At 42.9% G+C, this 19,938-nt stretch overlaps 1 protein-coding gene across 1 annotated transcript in view; it reads right to left on the bottom strand.

The window, feature by feature from the left end:
• Positions 1–771: 771 nt before the first annotated feature.
• The window catches only part of ASMTL (acetylserotonin O-methyltransferase like), a 31,859-nt gene continuing 12,692 nt past the window's right edge, over positions 772–19,938 (bottom strand). The window contains exons 8-14 of the mRNA XM_069944489.1: positions 18,577–18,973; positions 13,690–13,852; positions 8,339–8,520; positions 4,907–5,030; positions 4,523–4,666; positions 1,224–1,346; positions 772–1,141 (exon numbers count right to left, since the gene is read on the bottom strand). Coding sequence (XP_069800590.1) covers positions 936–1,141; positions 1,224–1,346; positions 4,523–4,666; positions 4,907–5,030; positions 8,339–8,520; positions 13,690–13,852; positions 18,577–18,973 — 1,339 coding nt within the window. The 3' untranslated portion in view covers positions 772–935. The remainder of the gene's footprint in view (positions 1,142–1,223; positions 1,347–4,522; positions 4,667–4,906; positions 5,031–8,338; positions 8,521–13,689; positions 13,853–18,576; positions 18,974–19,938) is intronic.

The raw sequence follows: 19,938 nt of genomic DNA, 5'->3' as shown, positions 1-19,938 counted from the left end.
CTCAGACCAGGAAGCGGCAGCCGGACGGGAGGACGAGGCAGCGCAATCTGGGACCAGGAGCTGGAACCAGGGAGGTAAGTGACTCTTTAATTTGATTCATTCGCCTAGAACTGATTTAAATTTTTTTGAAAATTGTGAATTTGATAAGGAAAAAAAAAAAAAAAAAAGAAGGTACCCTTTGACCTGAAGGGGGAGCAGTGGTGTGCAGAGCCCAGGCGTGTGGTTACCGGCGGCCTCCAGTTTTAACAGGGGCCTGGAGCAGCAAGCTGCTCCTCCTGCAGGTCAGAGTGCCACCTGCAGGGCTGCCCACCCGCACCTAAAAGATCACATTTACTGCCCATTCCCCATTCCACTACCCACAAGATTGCCGCCCAGCCACCCACGAGATCACCGCCTGCAACACAAATGGAAGCAGCAGCCCCCCGAGGCAGGAGAGAACCAGAGCACGCAAGATCGGTTGATGACTCGGCACATTGCCCCACCCCCATGCCTACCAGGTAACTGCTACTATTCACCGCACTCCTGAAACTACTATTCCCAATACTGTTCCCACTACTATTGCTACTACTACCCCCACTCCTGATAGTACTATTCCCAGTACTACTCGGACTATTATTTCTGCTACTACTACTCCTCCCACTACTATGGCTACTGCTTTCTATCTGGCCCCTATTTACCAACATTTGGTGGATTAGCAAAAATTAGACCAGTGCAGGAGATAACATTTTTAATGCACTCATATAGGCAGATGAAAAGAGGAAATTTAAAAAAAAAAAAATGTGTTCCCTTCTAGATGCTCATAGATGAAAATAAAACACATGGATAAGACCAGCCCAAATGTTCCAGTTGAGTGAAATAAAGTTGACAATTTACCACTGCGTGTCATCCACCTGTATAAAAATTCACAATCATCTCATAGCCGACATAAACCCCATTTATCTTTTTACAGCTAAAATAGCATCTAGTAAATTGCCGGTGCTCTTGATTTGTACACTATTAAATCCGTGATTTTCTAGAAGCTTCTTGTATTCGGTGCCGCTTCTCTGCTTTCCTTCACTCATACTTAGAGCCTGCAGCAGAGCTCTAGGCTCCTTTTTATCTTCATCAAGGACAATTTCTGCAATAAGCAAAGCACTCCTCCCTGAAAAAGAAACAGAAGGCATGTAAAGTGCTCAATATTCAGGATAGCTTTTCTTGTACATCTCCTGCTTCTATGCCTTTACCTGGATGGCAAGCTTCGTAGACCTTCTCTAAAAGGTGGTGTAATTTTCCATCAGGCAAATCATGCAATACCCTGGAGAGGATGTACAGGTCAGCCTCGGGCAGTGGGTCTTCCATAAAGTTACCTATAGAAGCAGTCACAACAAGTTACAAAAGGAGTAAAAGGTATCTGTCAATCATACTTTTACATTGACCCCTAAACAAAACTGGGGAAATTAACAGTTCTGAATTTTTAATTTTTCCTTCTCGTCTTCATTTTGGTCAAATTCCACAGATGCTTTATTGTTTGTAAACCTAAGAAAGAGATGGCACCTTGAAGAAGGCGGCAAGCCAACAGAGGCAGTGTAATGGTCTGGGCAAGGTTTTGTAGAGGAACTTGGTTCCTGACATGTGGATGTTAAATCGACAAGCCACCTACCTAAAACAGTGCTAGGCTGGGTTTACACTACATTTTTTTCATCCGTTTTTGCAAAAAAACAAATGGAAAAATGCATGCTTTTGTGTGTATCAGTTTTGATCCGTTTTTCCATTGATAGCCATTATTAAAAAAAATAAAAGAAAAAACACGACTCAAAACACATCCTTTTTTTTTTTTTTTAACATACACAAAATCACATTTGTGTGTAAGCTAAAAAAAAAAAAAAAACTGCTGCATTTTGATCTTTTTTTTTTTTTTTTTATAATGAAAGTCAATACAAAAACGAATCAAAGCAGATGCACACAAATGCATCTGTTTTCCCATTCGTTCTTTTTGCAAAAATGGATGAAAAAAAGGGATTAAAAAAAAAAAAAAAAAAAAACACGTTGTGTGAACCCAACCTTAACCTGCATCTTTGGAAAAAGTATCTAACCTGCTGAAAACTCCCTGTAGAGCAGGGGGCGCTGATAATTTTAATTTTCTTACCCTCATCCTCTGTGCCATTTTCGTAAAGTTAGCAGCTTAAACAATATGCTAATTAGACAATTTGGTGCACTGGGGGCGGGACTACCAAAATGCCAAATTAGCATAAGTAGTAAACTGCTAACTACGCAGAAACAGGGCAGAGGATTTAAGGTAAGAAACTTAACATTATCAGCGCCCCGTGCGCTTCAGTAAGTTTTCAGCAGGTTAGACACTTCTGCTGATGGTTTCGCTTTAAAGGAACATGACAGAGTATTTTCAGACAGAACAATGATGAAACAAACCTTTGTTGCCTGAGGTTTCTTTCCTTTCCCTTCTTTAGAAATAACACTTAGCAGTGACAAAAAGGTGGTTTCTGCAACTTCCTTTTTCTGAATAACAGATGGTTCCTTTTACTTTAAACCACAGATACTACTACAACTACCTACTTTGATGCAAACCATATCCAAGCGATACTATAAATGAAATCTATCACTGTGCATGATCAACGGAAACTGGGCCTTCAGAACTAATTTACGATGACATTGGAAGACTGTAAATTCCTATAATATGAATGTCACATGCCGCAGGCCTGTCTATAGGAAACCCTTATGTCTTAGGCCACATTCACACAAAGTATGACACCGGCCGTTCTGTGATCCAGCAGTCACAGAACGGCCGGTGTCAGTGAAGTTTAAACTTCATTTCTATTGAATTGGGATGGGCGCGCATCCCGACCGCTGAGCCGCACTATCCATTGTGTGCACTGTCAGGGTTGTGCGGACGCTATTCAATGACCAAAGACCTGGAATAAAGGCTGTAGGTGAAAGTGGCCCAAGCACGATAATAGACCAGGAGCAAACGCAGGTACATCCAGAAGGGCCACTCAGTAGTTTGCAGCACACCATTGAATTATATATCTCAACAGCACATAATAGGCGAAATGCTAATAACCGCCAGCATCTGATACCTCCGGATACATTCGCTGTAATAGAGCTGTACCAGCGGGACAATAATTTGTAATTCTTCTCCTCGGAATGCAAGTCGAGGAACAACCCATGCAAAAAAGAGCTAATTTTGACCTCATCATCCGAGGAAAAGGGGACATTAGGATCCCTTTCCCATACAGGGAAGAAAGTCTCTTTCTCAAAGTCTCTCGCTCCAAGTCTCTCTCATAATATATATTATATATATATACACACACATACACACACAGAAACACACACACAGTGGTACCTTGGTTTAAGAGTAACTTGGACTGAGAGCTTTTTGCAAGAAGAGCTCACAGTTTTTGAAAATTGTAACTTGGATTGAGAGCTTTGCTTTGGTTTAAGAGCTCCCTGTACTGGGTAGGAGGCAGAGTGGATAGGGGGGTCTACAGCACTGTACTCTGACCCAGGAAGTCTCCCTCACCTTCCATCAGAGGACAGGACTGTGGAGGTAATCTCTCCATAGCTGTAACCCCTCTCTCCCCGGGCAGAGAGTGCTGCATGCATGTATGTGCCCACATGTCCTGCTCATTCCTTCATGCTCCCTGCAGTTTCTGTCCGCCCTTGTGTTTTCCATCCTCTCCATTACTGTACAGTAACTTATAATGTCACATACAGTATTTAGCTGATTGTAAATGTTTGTTTCATTTATTTTACGTTATTTTATTATGTTATTATTTTTGGAGTGTGGAACAAATTGTCTGCATTTCAATTATTTCTTATAGTAATATCTGCTTTGGTTTAAGAGTGGATTTGGATTGCAAGCGCGGTCCCGGAACAAATTATGCTCGTAATCCAAGGCACCACTGTGTATATCTTGTTTACCAAAAAAGAAAATGAAAAACAAAATTACAAGGCAAATGATGAGGTTAAGATAATTGAAATTAAAATAGCCCAAAAGGTAAAAAAACAAACAAAACAAAACAGAATTGCCCAACTGTGCTTGGAGCCTACAAGTGGTTGGGACAACTCCTCTATACCAGAGCTTCTCAAACTTTTTCTTCTGGAGCCTCACCTAACAGACAAAATGATGTCTGGGCCTTACCAGACTGACCAAGAGGATGCTGGGGCCTCACCATCTATGTTAGAAGTCCATGCAAACATAAAAACTATAGCTCAGTCTACCCTCTATTTGTCTCCTAATCTCTGTATAACATAAAGTAAGTACAAAATGAGTCAATAATATTCCTAAAGCAGAAATTGTTGGGAATCAGGGAAAGGATTGTGCAGCTTATGGTCCCTTTTGTGAGAACTGCCTCCTAAGCTGTGCCTCACCAACAACTAGGGGGCGCCTCACAGTTTGAGAAGCACTGCTCTATACTATAGTATATATGCGTGGCTGTATGTTGTACACTACAGGGTTGGAACAATGGCCCCTATGTCAGTTACACTGATAGAACAAGGTCCTGATACCTTGGCATGATAATACTACCTGAAGTTAGGGTCACACGACTGGAGTCCAATCCCTCGGGCTGAAAATGTGACGTATGTTTAATAACTTCTGGAAGATCAAATACATTCACTTTTATTTCTGGGTGCGTCCAGACTAACTCGTAAGCAAGAGCGCCAGTGCCACCTTAGGAAGAAAAAAAAATGATCACAATTATGCCAAGGAAATAAACACCACTTCTGAAACTGGACGGCTTCCTGGGAAATGCCCTGGTGGATGTCACAGGGGCACTCTTAAGCATAATGGGCCCCGCCGAGTACACTAAAGTGTCCCTTAGCTAAGGCATGAAGTGCACATTATGGAAGCTAGCAAGCCAGTGCTTACCCAGGAGACAACACAGATACAGATGTAGATCATACTTCTCACCTCCTAAATCACAAGCAGAACTGTACTTAGAAAGGTCAAATGCCGTTACTATATCTCTTGCTGTGATTTTAAGCATACAGTGCATCACACTCAACCAGCTCTTCTTCGCTTCATGTCCCTTGTGCTAAAAGGAGAAAAAAAAAGATCAAGTGGCACAGCATGAAAAAATATAGCGCTAACTGAAAGAAATGAAGCCGCACGACCTCTGTAAAGACTATAGATTCTAGATCATTTATCACCCAAGGTCAGACTTTTGTAAGGGTAAATTCACACGGGCGTCTCGCATAAGAAATCCGCAGCTAAAACGCAGCTAATCCGCAATACTCATATTAATAATAATAAGAATAATATGTGTATTGCGGATTAGCTGCGGATTTCTTGTGCGAGACGCCCGTGTGAATTTACCCTAAAGGTTATTCCTGATAGCGTTATCTCATACCATCACCCTTTTTAAAAGGAAAGTGAACCTATAGATCAGCTGGTAAGATCCGGGGAAGCATCTTTCAGCAGTTGGTACAAGTTACACATCACACAACATGCTGCCCATTCTATACACTGGGGGAGATTTATCAAACATGGTGTAAAGTGAAACTGGCTCAGTTGCCCCTAGCAACCAATCAGATTCCATTTTCATTCCTCAGATTCTTTGGCAAATAAAAAGTGGAATCTGAGTTTGATAAATCCCCCCCCCCCCTTTGTGTGAACATAGCCTTATACAGTATAGAGGATCTGAGTACTCGGCTTTTAAATGTTTTTGGGAAAAAAATATTGGATTTGGCTTTTACACGGGCTGGTTATTGGTAGGTTATCGGCAGGCAGGAACGCTCACTGACACAGCGATAAAATTTTCAACAAGAAATCTCTCGTTCATGGTAATGTCGGGCAGTGTACAAAGAGCCCAAGTCTTGCGGTCAGATACAGGACCCATGCAGGGAATGGATGTAACCCTTTTAGCTGGCGAGTGGGTTATCCTCTGTCAGTGACTGCCTGACCCGCGTATCAGATTAGTAAATGAGCTTCCAAAATCAGAGAACTGCCGAACGTCACCGCATCTCTGCTATACACAAACGCTTAAGCATCAACTCATATACACAAGCAATAGCGGCCTCTGCATGGCTTACATCCCAGGAACCTATAAACATACATAATGACATCTATTTTCAGCAGATGTTTCATAATGGAAAATAAAGCAATGTACGTGCACTGCCAGCAGGGACCTAATCATAGTTTCCTCAATTAGAAGTGAACTAGAACAAACCACTTCTACAACTAACCAGAAACAGGGAGAAATAAGACACAGAGTATTTACATGGACACAATGGGGCGAATTATACACCAGTCTTCTAGTTTCATTATGCATGCTGCTCTGAAGCACCTCTTCATATAATGGTCAGTAGTTGTCTGTGAGAAGTCAGCAGAAATGTAGGCCATCTCTCAGCTTCAATCTATGCCCAGTTCTGGAGGACATTATAGTAATTCCCCTCCCACAAAGTCCCTACCCACTCTTAAAAGAAGCGTCAGGTGATATAATACTCAGAGGTCAGAGAGTTTTGCACAAATGAGCGGATCTTTGTAGGTCAGCATGTCTGATAAACACCCAGCTGGGTAGACACTATGAGGGAGATTGATCTAACATGGTGTAAAGTGAAACTGGCTCAGTTGCCCCTAGCAACCAATCAGATTCAATCTTTCATTTCCCAAAAAAAAAGAGTCTGTGGAATGAAAAGTGGAATCTGATTGGTTGCTAGGGGCGACTGAGCCAGTTTCACTTTACACCATATTTGATAAATCTCCCCCATAGTATTTCTGTCAGTCTTTTTTCAACCAAAAACAAGAGTGGGTTTTCTGTGTCTTCAACCCACTCCTGGTTTTGGTTGAAAAAAGACTGACAGAAATACTAGGGGGGAGATTTATCAAATACGGTGTAAAGTGAAACTGGCTCAGTTGCCCCTAGCAACCAATCAGATTCCACTTTTCATTCCACAGACTCTTTTTTCGGAAAATGAAAGATGGAATCTGGTTGCTAGGGGCAACTGAGCCAGTTTCACTTTACACCAAGTTTGACAAATCTCTCCCAAAGTATGTACTTGGATTTCTAATTAAGACGGGAAGATTTATTGTACTTGGCTGCTGCTAGAACCGCTCCTGTACTGTTAAGCCATCTTTGGGGAACTAGTGGGTGACCATTATGCTTTCACCTTATCCTTTTTTGCCATTTGATTCTATTACGGACAATTCATGCATATCTATAGAATATTTTTTGACACTGCCCGTTTAGCCTACTAAGGCAACATAAACAAATTCCCAATAAATGTAAAATCTATATACAGTATGTTAGTTGCCACTACATTGCATTCATCATAACTATATGGTGGAATTATATGTTGGGAAATTTCTTAACATACACCCCAGCTGAGCACTACGGAAACCCAGTGTGAATACAGCCTGACACAGATAAAACTTTTAAACTGGGTGAACTAAAAGTCTATGTAGTTATGTGTTTGGCTATGACCTTAGTTGCATTACTTTAACAAAGTGGTAAACAGGACAATCTTGTGAGTAAATGTCAAAACCAAGCAGGGTTAAAGCCAAAAACATGCAGCTGAAAACAGGCTGCAAACACTGTACATGTGAATGGACCATAAAATAGCTTTTTTCTGCAGGAGCTAATCTGAACTGAGAATCCTTGAGCGCCCTCTAGTGGCACAAAATAGAGTGAAATAACAAGTAGAAAGATGCACTTTAGGATCAAAAATGCTGATTCGTAGCAATAATATCTGCATATAAATTGTTATAAAGATCTGATTATCTGGCTTGCACATTGAACACCATAGTAGTAACTTGCAAAACATCGAAAGTATAGACAGCACAGACTTTCTAATGTTGCAATGTATTTTATTCTCGTTTTACTCAACACTCATGCCACCAGCTGCGAATTGACAGTTATCTATCCACGCTGTGTATAGGCAGTCACCTGTCAATCAGCAGCTAGAGGGCGGGGAGAGGGGTGTGGCAAGAATCCTATTCTCCAGCATATTAGGAGAACGGCTGAACAAAATGATGTAAGTAATACACCGATCTGTTCAACATTTCTATCACTACTTTATGCTGCCCTTATTTAATTAAATAAACCTAGTGACAGATTCCCTTCAAAGCAGGGATGGGGAACCTTTGGCCCTCCAGCTGTAGGTGAAGGCTGTCCAGGCATGATGGGAAATGTAGTTTTGCAACAGCTGGAGGGCCGAAGGTTGCCCATCCTTGCTGGTATGTTTTAGGAAGATTAGGTCTATAGAGGATATCTGTTAGAAAATAAAGAAAAAAAAAAACCCAAACCCCAGACTCTATAAATATATACTAAGAAATATATATACGAAGAATGTAGTGCCTACAAACCATGACAATTGACAAAAAAACAAAACAATATTCTCTTACATTTACAGTGTCACATGTTTTCTTAGCAGCCGCTTGACGTTGGTAACCTCCATCTACGACAGCGGAATCCAGATGTGTGAAATGGGACCATAAGCGGTCATTGGAGTACATAATATATTCATGGATTGAGTATGCAGCATCAGAAACCAGATACGTATTGGCTAATTCAGTGTTGCTGTAAGCTAAAAACATAAAAGGAAATCATACAGACAACATTAATACTTATGCAGCACGTGCAGCAAATGAAGCATATTCATATTCACTTCACATGATAACGCTGCCTCTGTAAGTGAAGGGATCCACTAGTAGCACTATGTACCTTTTAAACTGAAGGAGATCCTTGCCTCCCACTTGGCTTATTCTCTTCTAATATGCTGTCCTTGAAGCAAATGAGTTTCCTATTGTACGTCACAAAGAGCAGCTTCCTAACACTTATTACATTACAGCATTTAGGGTCTCTACATGCGTCAGCACTAGCAGATCTTTGCTAGTATCATGCCTGTCTGATGCACCATTGTTTTTACTTACCAACGATGGACATCACTTCTGTATTCCTTGATCATCCCCTGGTTTAACATACTGTATCTATCTAACGCACCATTGTTTTTGCATACCTACTATGGGTATCAGTTCTGTATCCCCTGATGATCCACTGGTTTAACATATCCCAGGCGAAACATGTTGGGTCTGCATTATTTTTGTATTACATTTTTAATGTGGATCTCTTGCACTCTTTGGTTTTTGGTGAGGTGTTCAGACTTTGGCCTGCCTGTCATCATTTTTAGAGGCCTAGTGTTATGGGAAATGGTTAGTTAGGGACAGGAGGAATTAGTTTGGTTAGGCAGGGGTTATTAAGAGCAATATTAGGGCTCCATCTGGAGTATCAAGTGCCTTTTTCTTTTTTTAATATATAAGGCTAATATGGCTTCATCATCTCCAACCTTTGAATACAGGGTATTAAAAGACAGCAGGAAGAGGTAAATGATGTGTGGAGATCTGGAGATGTATATACCGCTCTTCTTCCAATTATATGCGAAGATTATTACTAAATACACTATTCAGCAATAACATAAGTGGGGAGATAGATAGATAGATAGATAGATAGATAGAACGATAATCAGTGACATAGAACCTCTCTCCTTTTACACGACAGGTCACCACATGTGATGCAGCCTGACTTCTTCATTTCTGTAGCTCTAAGACACAGGAGAACAGTGTCAGGATCCATGACACAGAACACACTAAATCATCTACTCAAAGCACATAGAGGCCGGCAGGGTGATCAGGGGCTGGTATAACTCAGCATCATTGTATGTCACTGCTGTCTTAGGTCACAAAGTAGCAGAATTCTATAAATGGAAGAACATACAGATGAAACCTAGTGAAGACGGGAGTGGTCCGAGCCCTCAGGAGACATCTGATAGGTGGTGATGTCATTATGTAGTTTACAGGTCAGCTGAGAAAGGACAGATAACACCTTGTAATTGTTCGGTAGTCATATGGTCCAGCTGCAAGAATGATATGTATGGCTGCGATGAGCTGGGATGAAACAGATGCCACTACAGGAGTACTTGGTACTGGGCATTACATGGCAAAAAAATGTGTCTGTAAGACAATTCTATAGGTAAGATCACTCAGAAGGACAATGTATGTGTCAAAACAGAGTATGGCTAACAAAGAAAAGCTCATTCTTTGCCGTAACCTGGCCTATCATCCGAATGGCCTTCCATAGTAAGAACAGGAGACTGTTGGTAAGTACTGATCAACTCATCACTAATTGTAGAAAAAGTTTGTGTAACTGAGCAGTCTGCAGGTATACAGAAAGTGTATACATAACATCCAGGCAAGGTGGTGCTAATGCCAACCTCTGCACTGCTAAATGCCAACTTCACTGCTAAATGCCCGAAGCTTTAAATCAGACCATTTTATGCCGTCCCAGAACTAGGACCATGTGTGGCCCCTTACAAATCAGTAAGACTTCCCCCTGGGTGCTATATTGTACTGTATGTCTTTAAGGGACTGAATGTCTTTATGAAGTCACAGAGTAAAAGAACACACATCTATATGCACATTGTAAAGCAAATCAATAAGCCTGTTATCATGGCTATTCTCCATCAAGGTCCCTGTTAGACAGTAATTATTCATAACATCCTCAAAAACACCTACACAGCAGCACAGTGTCCCTGAAAATTATTTAAATATATTGGCAACAATGTAATGTCATAAAGCGGCAGACAGAGTCACAGCTGCTCTCCGCTGTAACTAGGCTCTCATCCTTGTTAAAGGAATTCACTTCCGACCAAGAGAGAAAAAAACACTCTAACAGCGCCTATAACCCCTAAATGTACCTTCCTCCAATTTACTAGTAGTCAGGTGTAGACAGCAATTCCTTAACTCTAATAAACCATAGTATTTTTATTTCAGGAATCTAAACCAAAACACTGCTATATGGAGGTTTCAGTCTATCCCCTGTATATATGTAAAAGTATTCAGACATGCAGCCACATGGACCGCAGGAGTCTGTAGCCTGCAGATGACTTATTGTCTTCTTTCAGGCATGCTCTGTGACCTGTGCAGAGGTCTGTTGTCATCACCTATTGTACAGGGTGGATCTGGCGTTGTTACCTTTGATTGTAACCCTGCCTGTCATAATGAGAGTGAGAAAACGGATGGTTTGTACAGAAGTGTCAGCTTATTATTAGGCTTAGTGGGTAAAGTGAAAACTGCAGCCATTTATCCTTATCCCCCTCTCGAAGTCCCGGACCCCGTCCCCCTGCCGAGAAATCCCCATCGGAAGCAGTGTGCGCACTCACCAGAGGGGAGTCTGACGTCCATAGAGAATGACTGGAGCAGTCCAGAATGACTGGAGCAGTCATTCTCTAAGGGTGTCGGACTCACCTCTGGTGAGCGTGCACACGGCTTCCGACGGGGGATTTCTTGGTAGTGAACCGGGTCCGGGACTTCGAGGAAGGGGTAAGTATAAGGGGCGACAGGTGCCTTTTAAAAGGCCAGTTTCACAGGTAACAGATCCACAGTGGATTTCACGCTGTGAACTCGGGGCAAAATCCGCTGCAGATCCCTTGCCTGTGATTTTCATGAGAATACATACTCGCAGCAGGATTGACATCCCGCTGCAAGTATGTAAGTGACAGCCGCCTTAACCACCAGCTGGCCAGAGCATACATCACCGGCTCCACTCTCTGGCTTGCTTCGGGAGCTCCTGGTGTCTGGACGTCCCGCTCAGCCAATCAGTGGCTGTAGCGGGCAGCGCACTGGTTGGATGAACAGGACGTCCGGCAGGAAACTCCCAAAGCCGGCTGGGGGTTAAGGCGGCTGTCACTTACATACTTGCAGCGGGATGTCAGACACCAGTAGATAGAGATGACAATAGCAGATCCCTGTGGAATGACCTCTTCAAAAACTCACAAAGCACACTCAGTAATGTTTTACATTCCTCTCAAGGGGTCAGATTCTGTCTATTGCCATCTATGTCCATGAGTCTTGCTGTAAAGCATGCCACTAAATGCTGTTACAAACAGCTCAGGCAAAATGGCAGCCCCAATAACAATGTACAAAAAAAAGATGCCATAGGAGCCTGGGAGAGTATGGTTAGGTAAGAATAGAATGTCTTATTTTCTATGCAGCTCCAGCACTATGGCAAAAATTGAAGTGGCTGAGGTAACCCTTTAAGTCAAGGGATGCTGGGAATTGTAGTTTTAAAGACTGTACAAACAGGAAGTTGAGAAGCAAAACTGGTAAAAATGGAATTAAGGTATTAAACAATTTAATATCATATCTGCTATGAAGAAAAAAAGCTAGGTGACCATTCTGCGGGGGTGCTATCCCTTTTGCTGAGGGGTGTAGTGCTTTTAGTAGTAGCCATGGTTGAACATATACAGAACCTCATAAGAGTACAGAGACTTTTAAGCAGCATTTCTTGTTAGATCATTACAGTGAAATTAAATCCTAAAGAAACAACAGCTGCTTAACAATGGAGGACAATGATTCTTTAGGAAGACTAAGAAAAAGTTACCCGTACTTTCCGGCGTATAAGACGACCCCCAACTTTTTCAGTTAAAATATAGAGTTTGGGATATACTTGTCATATAAGACTACCACTCTTCCAACGCACACACAATTAAAAAAAAAAAAAAAAAAAAAACACACACGCGAGACAACAGTGAGATTTGAGAGGCAGAGAAGGAGGTACAGTAATACAGGTAGGATACAAGCGCGAGCAGGATGGGGAAGGGGTGTGTTTTTCTGGGCACAGCGCCACTCTACCTTAAAGTGACTGTACCACCAGGCCCAGGCTGAAGCACTGGAGGCGGGCCGACCCACCCTCAGTGGGAGGAAACCCTAGCCCCTCTATGATAGGGTTCCAATGATTCTAATGGAGTCATGTCATGGGTTTCTTCCCACTGGAGGTGGGTCAGCCCGCCTCCAGTGCTTCAGCCTGGGCCAGGTGGTACAGTCACTTTAACTCTTTTCCATTCTCTGGACTGGAGCTTGCTCTGCCCTTCATACGGTTGCCGCATACAGAGAAGATGCGGCCGTTTTTGAGCACCCCCCCACCGTATTCGGCGACCGCAGATTCTCCAATATGGTTGCAAAGTTTTTCAGCACCCCACCCTATAAGACGACCCTTGACTTTTGAGAAGATTTTCCTGGGTTAAAAAGTAGTCTTATACGCAGGTAAAAATGTACTTATTACAGGTGAAAAAAAAAAAAAAGAGATGTTAAAGTGTGACCAAGGGTGAGGAGACGATGTGGATTAAAAGGAGCGGTATAGGTAACTTTAGACAAGAATTCTATACATCTACATAGGAAATAACATTATTCTATTCTAATAATTCAATAAAGGAAGCGGCTACAGGGTGTAAATGTTACCTATAGAGTGCTGGGGCTACGGTTGTAATGGCTTTTTTTAATAACCTGCCATTTCTAAGTATACTAGAAATCCTTTTCCGAGCATACAATGGTAAACCCTCTGGAGATCAAAATTTAACAAATTCCCAGGCATCAACATTTAGGCCTTGTTCCCACAACGTACAGAATATGTCTGTATTTGGATAAATACGGCCTGAAATAAAGTACATGGCCATTATGTCAGGCCGCATTTATAAAAACATGGACATATTTTGCCTTTATTTTTACGTTGTGTGAACATGGCCTTAAACTGTATGCTCAGCCGGGGAGGAGAACTAGTCTGAAGTTTAGCAATATTCGTTTCCCTTGTGAAAATCAATTGCACACAGGAATGCTACCATAGCCTGATAGATTTCTCGCTCTCGTTTTAAGGTCTTCAAGACTATAACATTACATAGAAATAAATTACCACTAAGATTCACCTTGATGAGTTTTCTCTAGCAGGCCAAGGGCAACACAAGCATCAAGAAGCCTTTCAGTTCCATGTACAGAAGCATTAATCTTAGCCGCAATTTCCATGGCCTTCAGCGTACCTTTATCTTTCAACTTATCAAAGACCTTCAGTTTAGATGCTGCAAACAATGTCTGTAAACAGAAGACAAGTAGAGGAAATCAGAGTGCTCGACATTCATCTCCGCTCTGCTCCCGCACAAGGTTTACGCTGCCCGATTAGGTTGGAAAAAATAAATTTTGCTACAGGATACAAGTTATAATGCTCCCTAAAATATAGCCACATAATAGGTTCAAATACACATGCACTTTGTATGGATTAAAGCCTGTATTTACCAGGTCTGGATGAACGCAGAATATCAGATATTAAAGGAGTATCAGCCTGTTGATGCCAGCAGCTTATCTTACTCTTCTCCATTTTATTATTCATGATGTATAATCTGTCTTTTGGTGCATAGATAAAATTGACTTATTTCCACATGGCAATCTTAAGGCAATTAATTGTATATTTTATCCAACAATAATTGCGGATATGACTTACAAGACATACAATGATCGATCTAATGGTGGAGGAGCCAAAGGAAACCTCTACCCTACACTTTAAAGGAAGCCTGTCACCCCGGCTGCCAGGGTGAAGCCCGCATGACCTGGCCACCATTATACTCACCCCTTCCTTGAAGTCCCGGTGCTGGACTCCGTCCCGCCACTGAGAAATCCCCGTCGGAAGCTGTGCGTGCGCTCACCAGAAAAGAGTCCGACACCCATAGAGAAAGAGTGGGAGCAGTTCCTATGGGCGTTGGACTCCTCTCTGGTGAGCGCGAGCACAGCTTCCGACAGGTTTCGGAACCGGGACTTCGAGGAAGGGGTAAGTATAAGGGGCCCTACCGGAGGGTCAGGCGGCCTTCACCCCGGCAGCCGGGGTGACAGGTTCCCTTTAACACCCCCATATATGCAGTGCGCTTGTCAAGGGGCTTGTCATGTTGTAGCTGTAGCACAATGAAACACCTAAGGGTCCTGGTAGACAAAGCAATTTTTACTGATTGCAAATGAGATTGTTTATCGTTAACCTGAAATCGTTCAACATGTTACACAGAATGATAGCAGTTAGTTACAATAGTTACTCCACCTGATCCCAGCAAATGAAGGAATAATGTTGAATTACAGTGAACGATTAACAATGATTTTTGGTCTTAGCACCAAACAAACAATGAACGATTTCTCGTTACAGGGCTCCAGACTAAAAAATTTACCTAGGAGCCATTGGCTCCTAACCTGAAAAATTTAGGCGCCAAATAGAATATTTGGTCGCCAACATTTTAAACCATGTAAAATTAATGTTATGTTAAATGGGACTTACTGTGTGCAGAGGCCACGGCAGCATCCTCCTCCTTTATATCCTTTCTTTTCTTAGTTTGTATATGGTTGTCAAGTTGCAAGTTTCCATGTTGAACGTTTTCAGTCTGACTCAGTACTTCAGCTTCACTTGGCTAGCCTTCTAATGAGGCTTACTCTTCTGAACTTGAACTTAAAGGGAACCTGTCGACCCCCGTGCCGGGGTGACAGGCTCCCAACCCCCCGTTAGAACCCCCTATACTCACCTCATCGCGCCGGGTCCCGCTTCTGAAGATGGCCGGGTCACGGAGATCTCAGCCGCTGCAGCCCGGCGTGCGCTGAGAGATGAGTCCAACGCTCAGAGAATGACAGGAGAGTCCAGCGCTCCGTCATTCTCTATGAGCATTGGACTCATCTCTCAGTGTGCGCGTCAGGCTGCAGCGGCTGAGATATCCGTGACCCCACCACCTCCAGAAGCGGGACCCGGCGGGATGAGGTGAGTATAGGGGGTTCTAACGGTGGGTTGGGAGCCTGTCACCCCGGCATCGGGGGTGACAGGTTCCCTTTAAAAGCTTGCAACAGTCTATACATACTGAGCTAGACTTATGACTGCAGCCATAGTGACCCCCCACAAGATGTGTATATAGATAGATATATCTCTCACCTAGTGACTAATGCAAGTGACCCCCTACAATACAGACACCTGAGGGGCCCTGATAATAATAATTGTGCATATATCTATCTCCCAGTGTCTGCAGCCAGTTTGCCCTACACTTATAGATGGCCCCCTCCCCTTATAGATGACCCCCTCCCCTTATAGATGCCCCCTCTCTACCCCCATTATAGATGCCCCCTCTCCCCCCCCCCCTTATAGATGCCCCCTCTCCCCTTATAGATGCCCCCTCTCCCCCCCCCATTATAGATGCCCCCTCTTCTCCCCCCCCTTATAGATACCCCCTCCCCTTATAGATGGCCCCTCTCCCCCCCCATTATAGATGCCCCCTCTTCTCCCCCCCTTATAGATACCCCCTCTCCTTATAGATGGCCCCTCTCCCCCCCCCCATTATAGATGCCCCCTCTTCTCCCCCCCTTATAGATACCCCCTCCCCTTATAGATGGCCCCCTCTCCCCCCCCCCTTGAAGATGGCCCCTCTTCTCCCCCCATTATAGATGCCCCCCTTCTCTTCCCCCCATTATAGATGCCCCCCTTCTCTTCCCCCCATTATAAAGCCCCCCCCCTTTCCTCTAAGCTAAGCAATATTTAAAAAAAACAAACAAACAAACTCACCTGACAACCCGCTCCCCCGGCGATCCTCTTCTTCTTCGGACGCTGTCCCCGGCTGATGCGCGGCTGCCGGGGGTGTTCCGTCCTATCCCCGGCAGCGCGGCGCGTCAGTGTACGCCGGGGCTGTGACTTCTGACACAGGAAGCGTCTCTGACGTGCGCTTCCTGTGCCGGAAGTCAGGGCCCCAGGCAGCTCACTGATGCGCCGCGCTGCCGGGGATAGGACGGGACACCCCCGGCAGCCGCGCATCAGCCGCGCATCTTAAAGAGACAGCGCGCCGCCGCCGGGGCCAGTCGCAAATGGCGCCCAGATTAATAAATCTGGGCGCCATTTGCAAAATGGCAGTCGCATTGGCGACCATTTTGGTCGCCATCTGGAGCCCTGCCGTTGGTCGTTTGATCGTTAATTTGATCGATAATTTGGACGATAATCGCCCCGTGTAATAGGGCCCTAAGAGTACAGCATCATCATGTGCCATAAATTCTCGTCCATCCCTAATCACAATCCCCAGTGCAATCAGATTGTGCAAAGTCCGACAGGGACTGCTAAGGCGTCAGCGCTGGAGATGACAGGTACTTTCTCCTATTATTCCCAACCCCTGTTAAAAGGTACAAGGACTATCAATTCAGATCATGAGGACACCAACTAAATGGGGCTGATGTATCTGTTTATATCCAGCCTGTCCACAGACAAGGGATGCATGCATAAAATCATAGCAAACGTTCCCCATCTGAAGTGCACTAGAAAATAACTCTTTTACTCCTGTAATGATAGATAGATAGATAGATAGATACATTAGTCCTATAGGCATTGCTTGTAAAAGATAATATAGTGCACAATTTGGTAAGCTGAGGATTGTGTGAAGATGGAAGAGAACTTATGGGCCATAAAATGCATGAAGACAAGCTGCAGCAATGCTAAGCTTCCCTAAAGGTTCGTTCATTTACTGCAGTCTTCGACAATCCCTTTAAGGGTGCGTTCACACCTACAGGATCTGCAGTAGATTTGATGCTGTGTTCAGTTATTTAAATGAAATCTGCTGCAGAAAATCAGCTGTAGATCCTGTAGGTGTGAACGCACCATAAATGTCCACAGTGCCCATTTAAAGTGTTCTTACGGTCAAGTGCTGATGACCGCACTGATTTATAGCTGCAAAATCCTCATTGAAGTAATAGGGAGGTAAGCTGCCACTAAACAGAAAACAAAACCATCTCCAAATTGGTTTCTCTGTGTCTGCCATAAAGTTGGATATTGCGGTACTGGACTGCCGCTCCACTCTGATAATGATGACATCTGCTGAGGAGAAGTTTAATAAATTTGGACTGGAAAACTACTTTGAAGTGTGTGTAGAGTACAGAGGGGATATCGATACTTCTGTCACTAATTACAGATGCAGCAGGTGTGTTAATGTATCTAGTTAAAAAGGTACTCTCTTCATGTCGATTCAGCCTGGCACTGCTACGTCCCACTCTTACTTCCGGATGAAGGGGGAGATTTAGTAAACATGGTGTAAAGTAAAACTGGCTCAGTTGCCCCTAGCAACCAATCAGATTCCACCTTTCATTTTCCAAAGAATCTGTGAGGAATGAAAGGTGTAATCTGATTGGTTGCTAGGGGCAACTGGGCCAGTTTCACTTTACACCATGTCTGATAAATCTCCCTCTATGACTCTACATCTGTAGACTACAACTACACCTGTATATATGCATTATGCCATCGTTTTTGGAAACTTCTTTTGCTTTTCATGAATAAAAAGGCAGAAAAAGAAATACACACAAAAAAAAAAACCTCTTTAAAAAGGGGTAGTTCACCCCCCAAAAATCTTTCAAATTAACTGGTGCCAGAGACTTGTAATTTACTTCTATGAAAAGAAAAAAAATCTTTCAGTACTTATCAGCCGCTGCATGCCCTGCAGGAAGTGGTGTATTCTTTCCAGTCTGACACAGTGCTCTCTGCTGTCACCTTTGTCCATGTCAGGAACTGTCCAGAGCAGTGGCAGATCCACACAGAAAACCCTCTCCTGCTCTCCAGACTGGAAAGAATACACCGCTTCCTGAAGGACATACAGCAGCTGATAAGTACTGGAAGACTAGAGGTATTTGTAATCGGGAAAAAAAATGTAAAATCTCTGGCACCAGTTGATTTTAAAGAACTACCCCTCTATATTTAGTATATTTCATGAAAATTTAGAAAATTCTTATATGTTATATAGTAGTTTGGGGACTACAACAAGTCACATTACCTTAGAAGCTTTGAAACCATCAGTGAGGTGCATTATTTTTGACAGATCCTGAGGACAGAGTTTAGGCCTTTCTTCAATGCCATTCTGACTCCCTGGTGTACAGGGCAGGGTTGATCCAGAACTGCTAGCTTTACAACCACTGTCTTGACCCCCTCTCTTTGCTTCGCAGGTCTTGCAATCTCTTTCATCATCACTGAGATTCTCAAAACTCTCCACATAAGGGATGGAATCGTGCTTCTCTCTGTGTATAGACTGCTTGGTTGGTGGGTAGTAGATCTCTGCAAGTTTTTTGCAAAAGTGATTCAAGGGAAACCCAACTACATTCAGGAAGTCGCCATGCACGCTTTCCACCAGCATCCCTCCAAGAGACTGAATGCCATAGCCGCCAGCTTTGTCCCTGCATTAAGAAAACATTAAATAATAGTAGCCATTAGAGGACTATGGTCTGTTCACAATTTGTACAGACCTCCCACCAAAAAATGAAACAGGTTTTATTATATATATTTACTACATGTCGACAAAGTCTTATTTATCCATTTTGAAAAATCTAATGTCATCTGTCTGATCCATTTGTCAGTTCTTCCACTGAGAAAAAAAAAAAGAAAGAAATTCTGAAGACGATAACTATTTTTCACAGGTGATGTATTAAAACTGATGACAAAACGGATGGTGACATTAAAACCAATTAAGCTGAAATATTTCCGCTCACATTGCCTTCCTTCTAAACGGAAGATTTATGGCAGAATATCATGGGTGTCATGGGACCTTGTGAATATAGATTTGCCTAAAAAGCTTGTTTCAAGTTTACCTCCAATTATACAAATCACTATATAAAATCAATAGTACAAGCAAAGACGTAAAAAATAAATAAATAAAAAAAGGATTTTACTAGAAAAGAATGCCTAGTCCTCCATATATAGAACTACCTTGTTTTACCTCCCACTGCCTCCTTCACTCAAAGTTCATAAAGAGAATCCACGCAACTCCAAGCTGCCGTAGATTTAAAGTGTAAGTGGTTATACAAAACCCTAATATGCAATAATGCCTCCATCTGCACTTACAAGGCTGATCAACTGGGATCCAGACTTAGAGCCTGCCTGTGGCACACTTTACCAGCAGAGCGGTGATCTAACAGGTTAATGAAATGCATGTGTGTTGATATCTACAGTATGAAAGCAATAGAATGCTTGAATATTTTAAGCTCTTAAGGTGGGCAAAGAAAAAAAAAAAAAAAAAAAAGGAATAAAAGTAAAAATAGTTTTTTAAAATGATAAAAAAAAACAAAAAAAACTCCCATATTAAAAATGTAAAGGCGCCTACTAGGGATGGTCCTGAACGCTCGGCAGCAGATTCCCGCTGTCT

Source organism: Dendropsophus ebraccatus, chromosome 11 (genome assembly GCF_027789765.1).
Source record: "Dendropsophus ebraccatus isolate aDenEbr1 chromosome 11, aDenEbr1.pat, whole genome shotgun sequence".
Taxonomy (NCBI): domain Eukaryota; kingdom Metazoa; phylum Chordata; class Amphibia; order Anura; family Hylidae; genus Dendropsophus; species Dendropsophus ebraccatus.
Note: the sequence above shows the minus strand (reverse complement) of the source record. Positions and strands in the feature narration are given on the sequence as shown.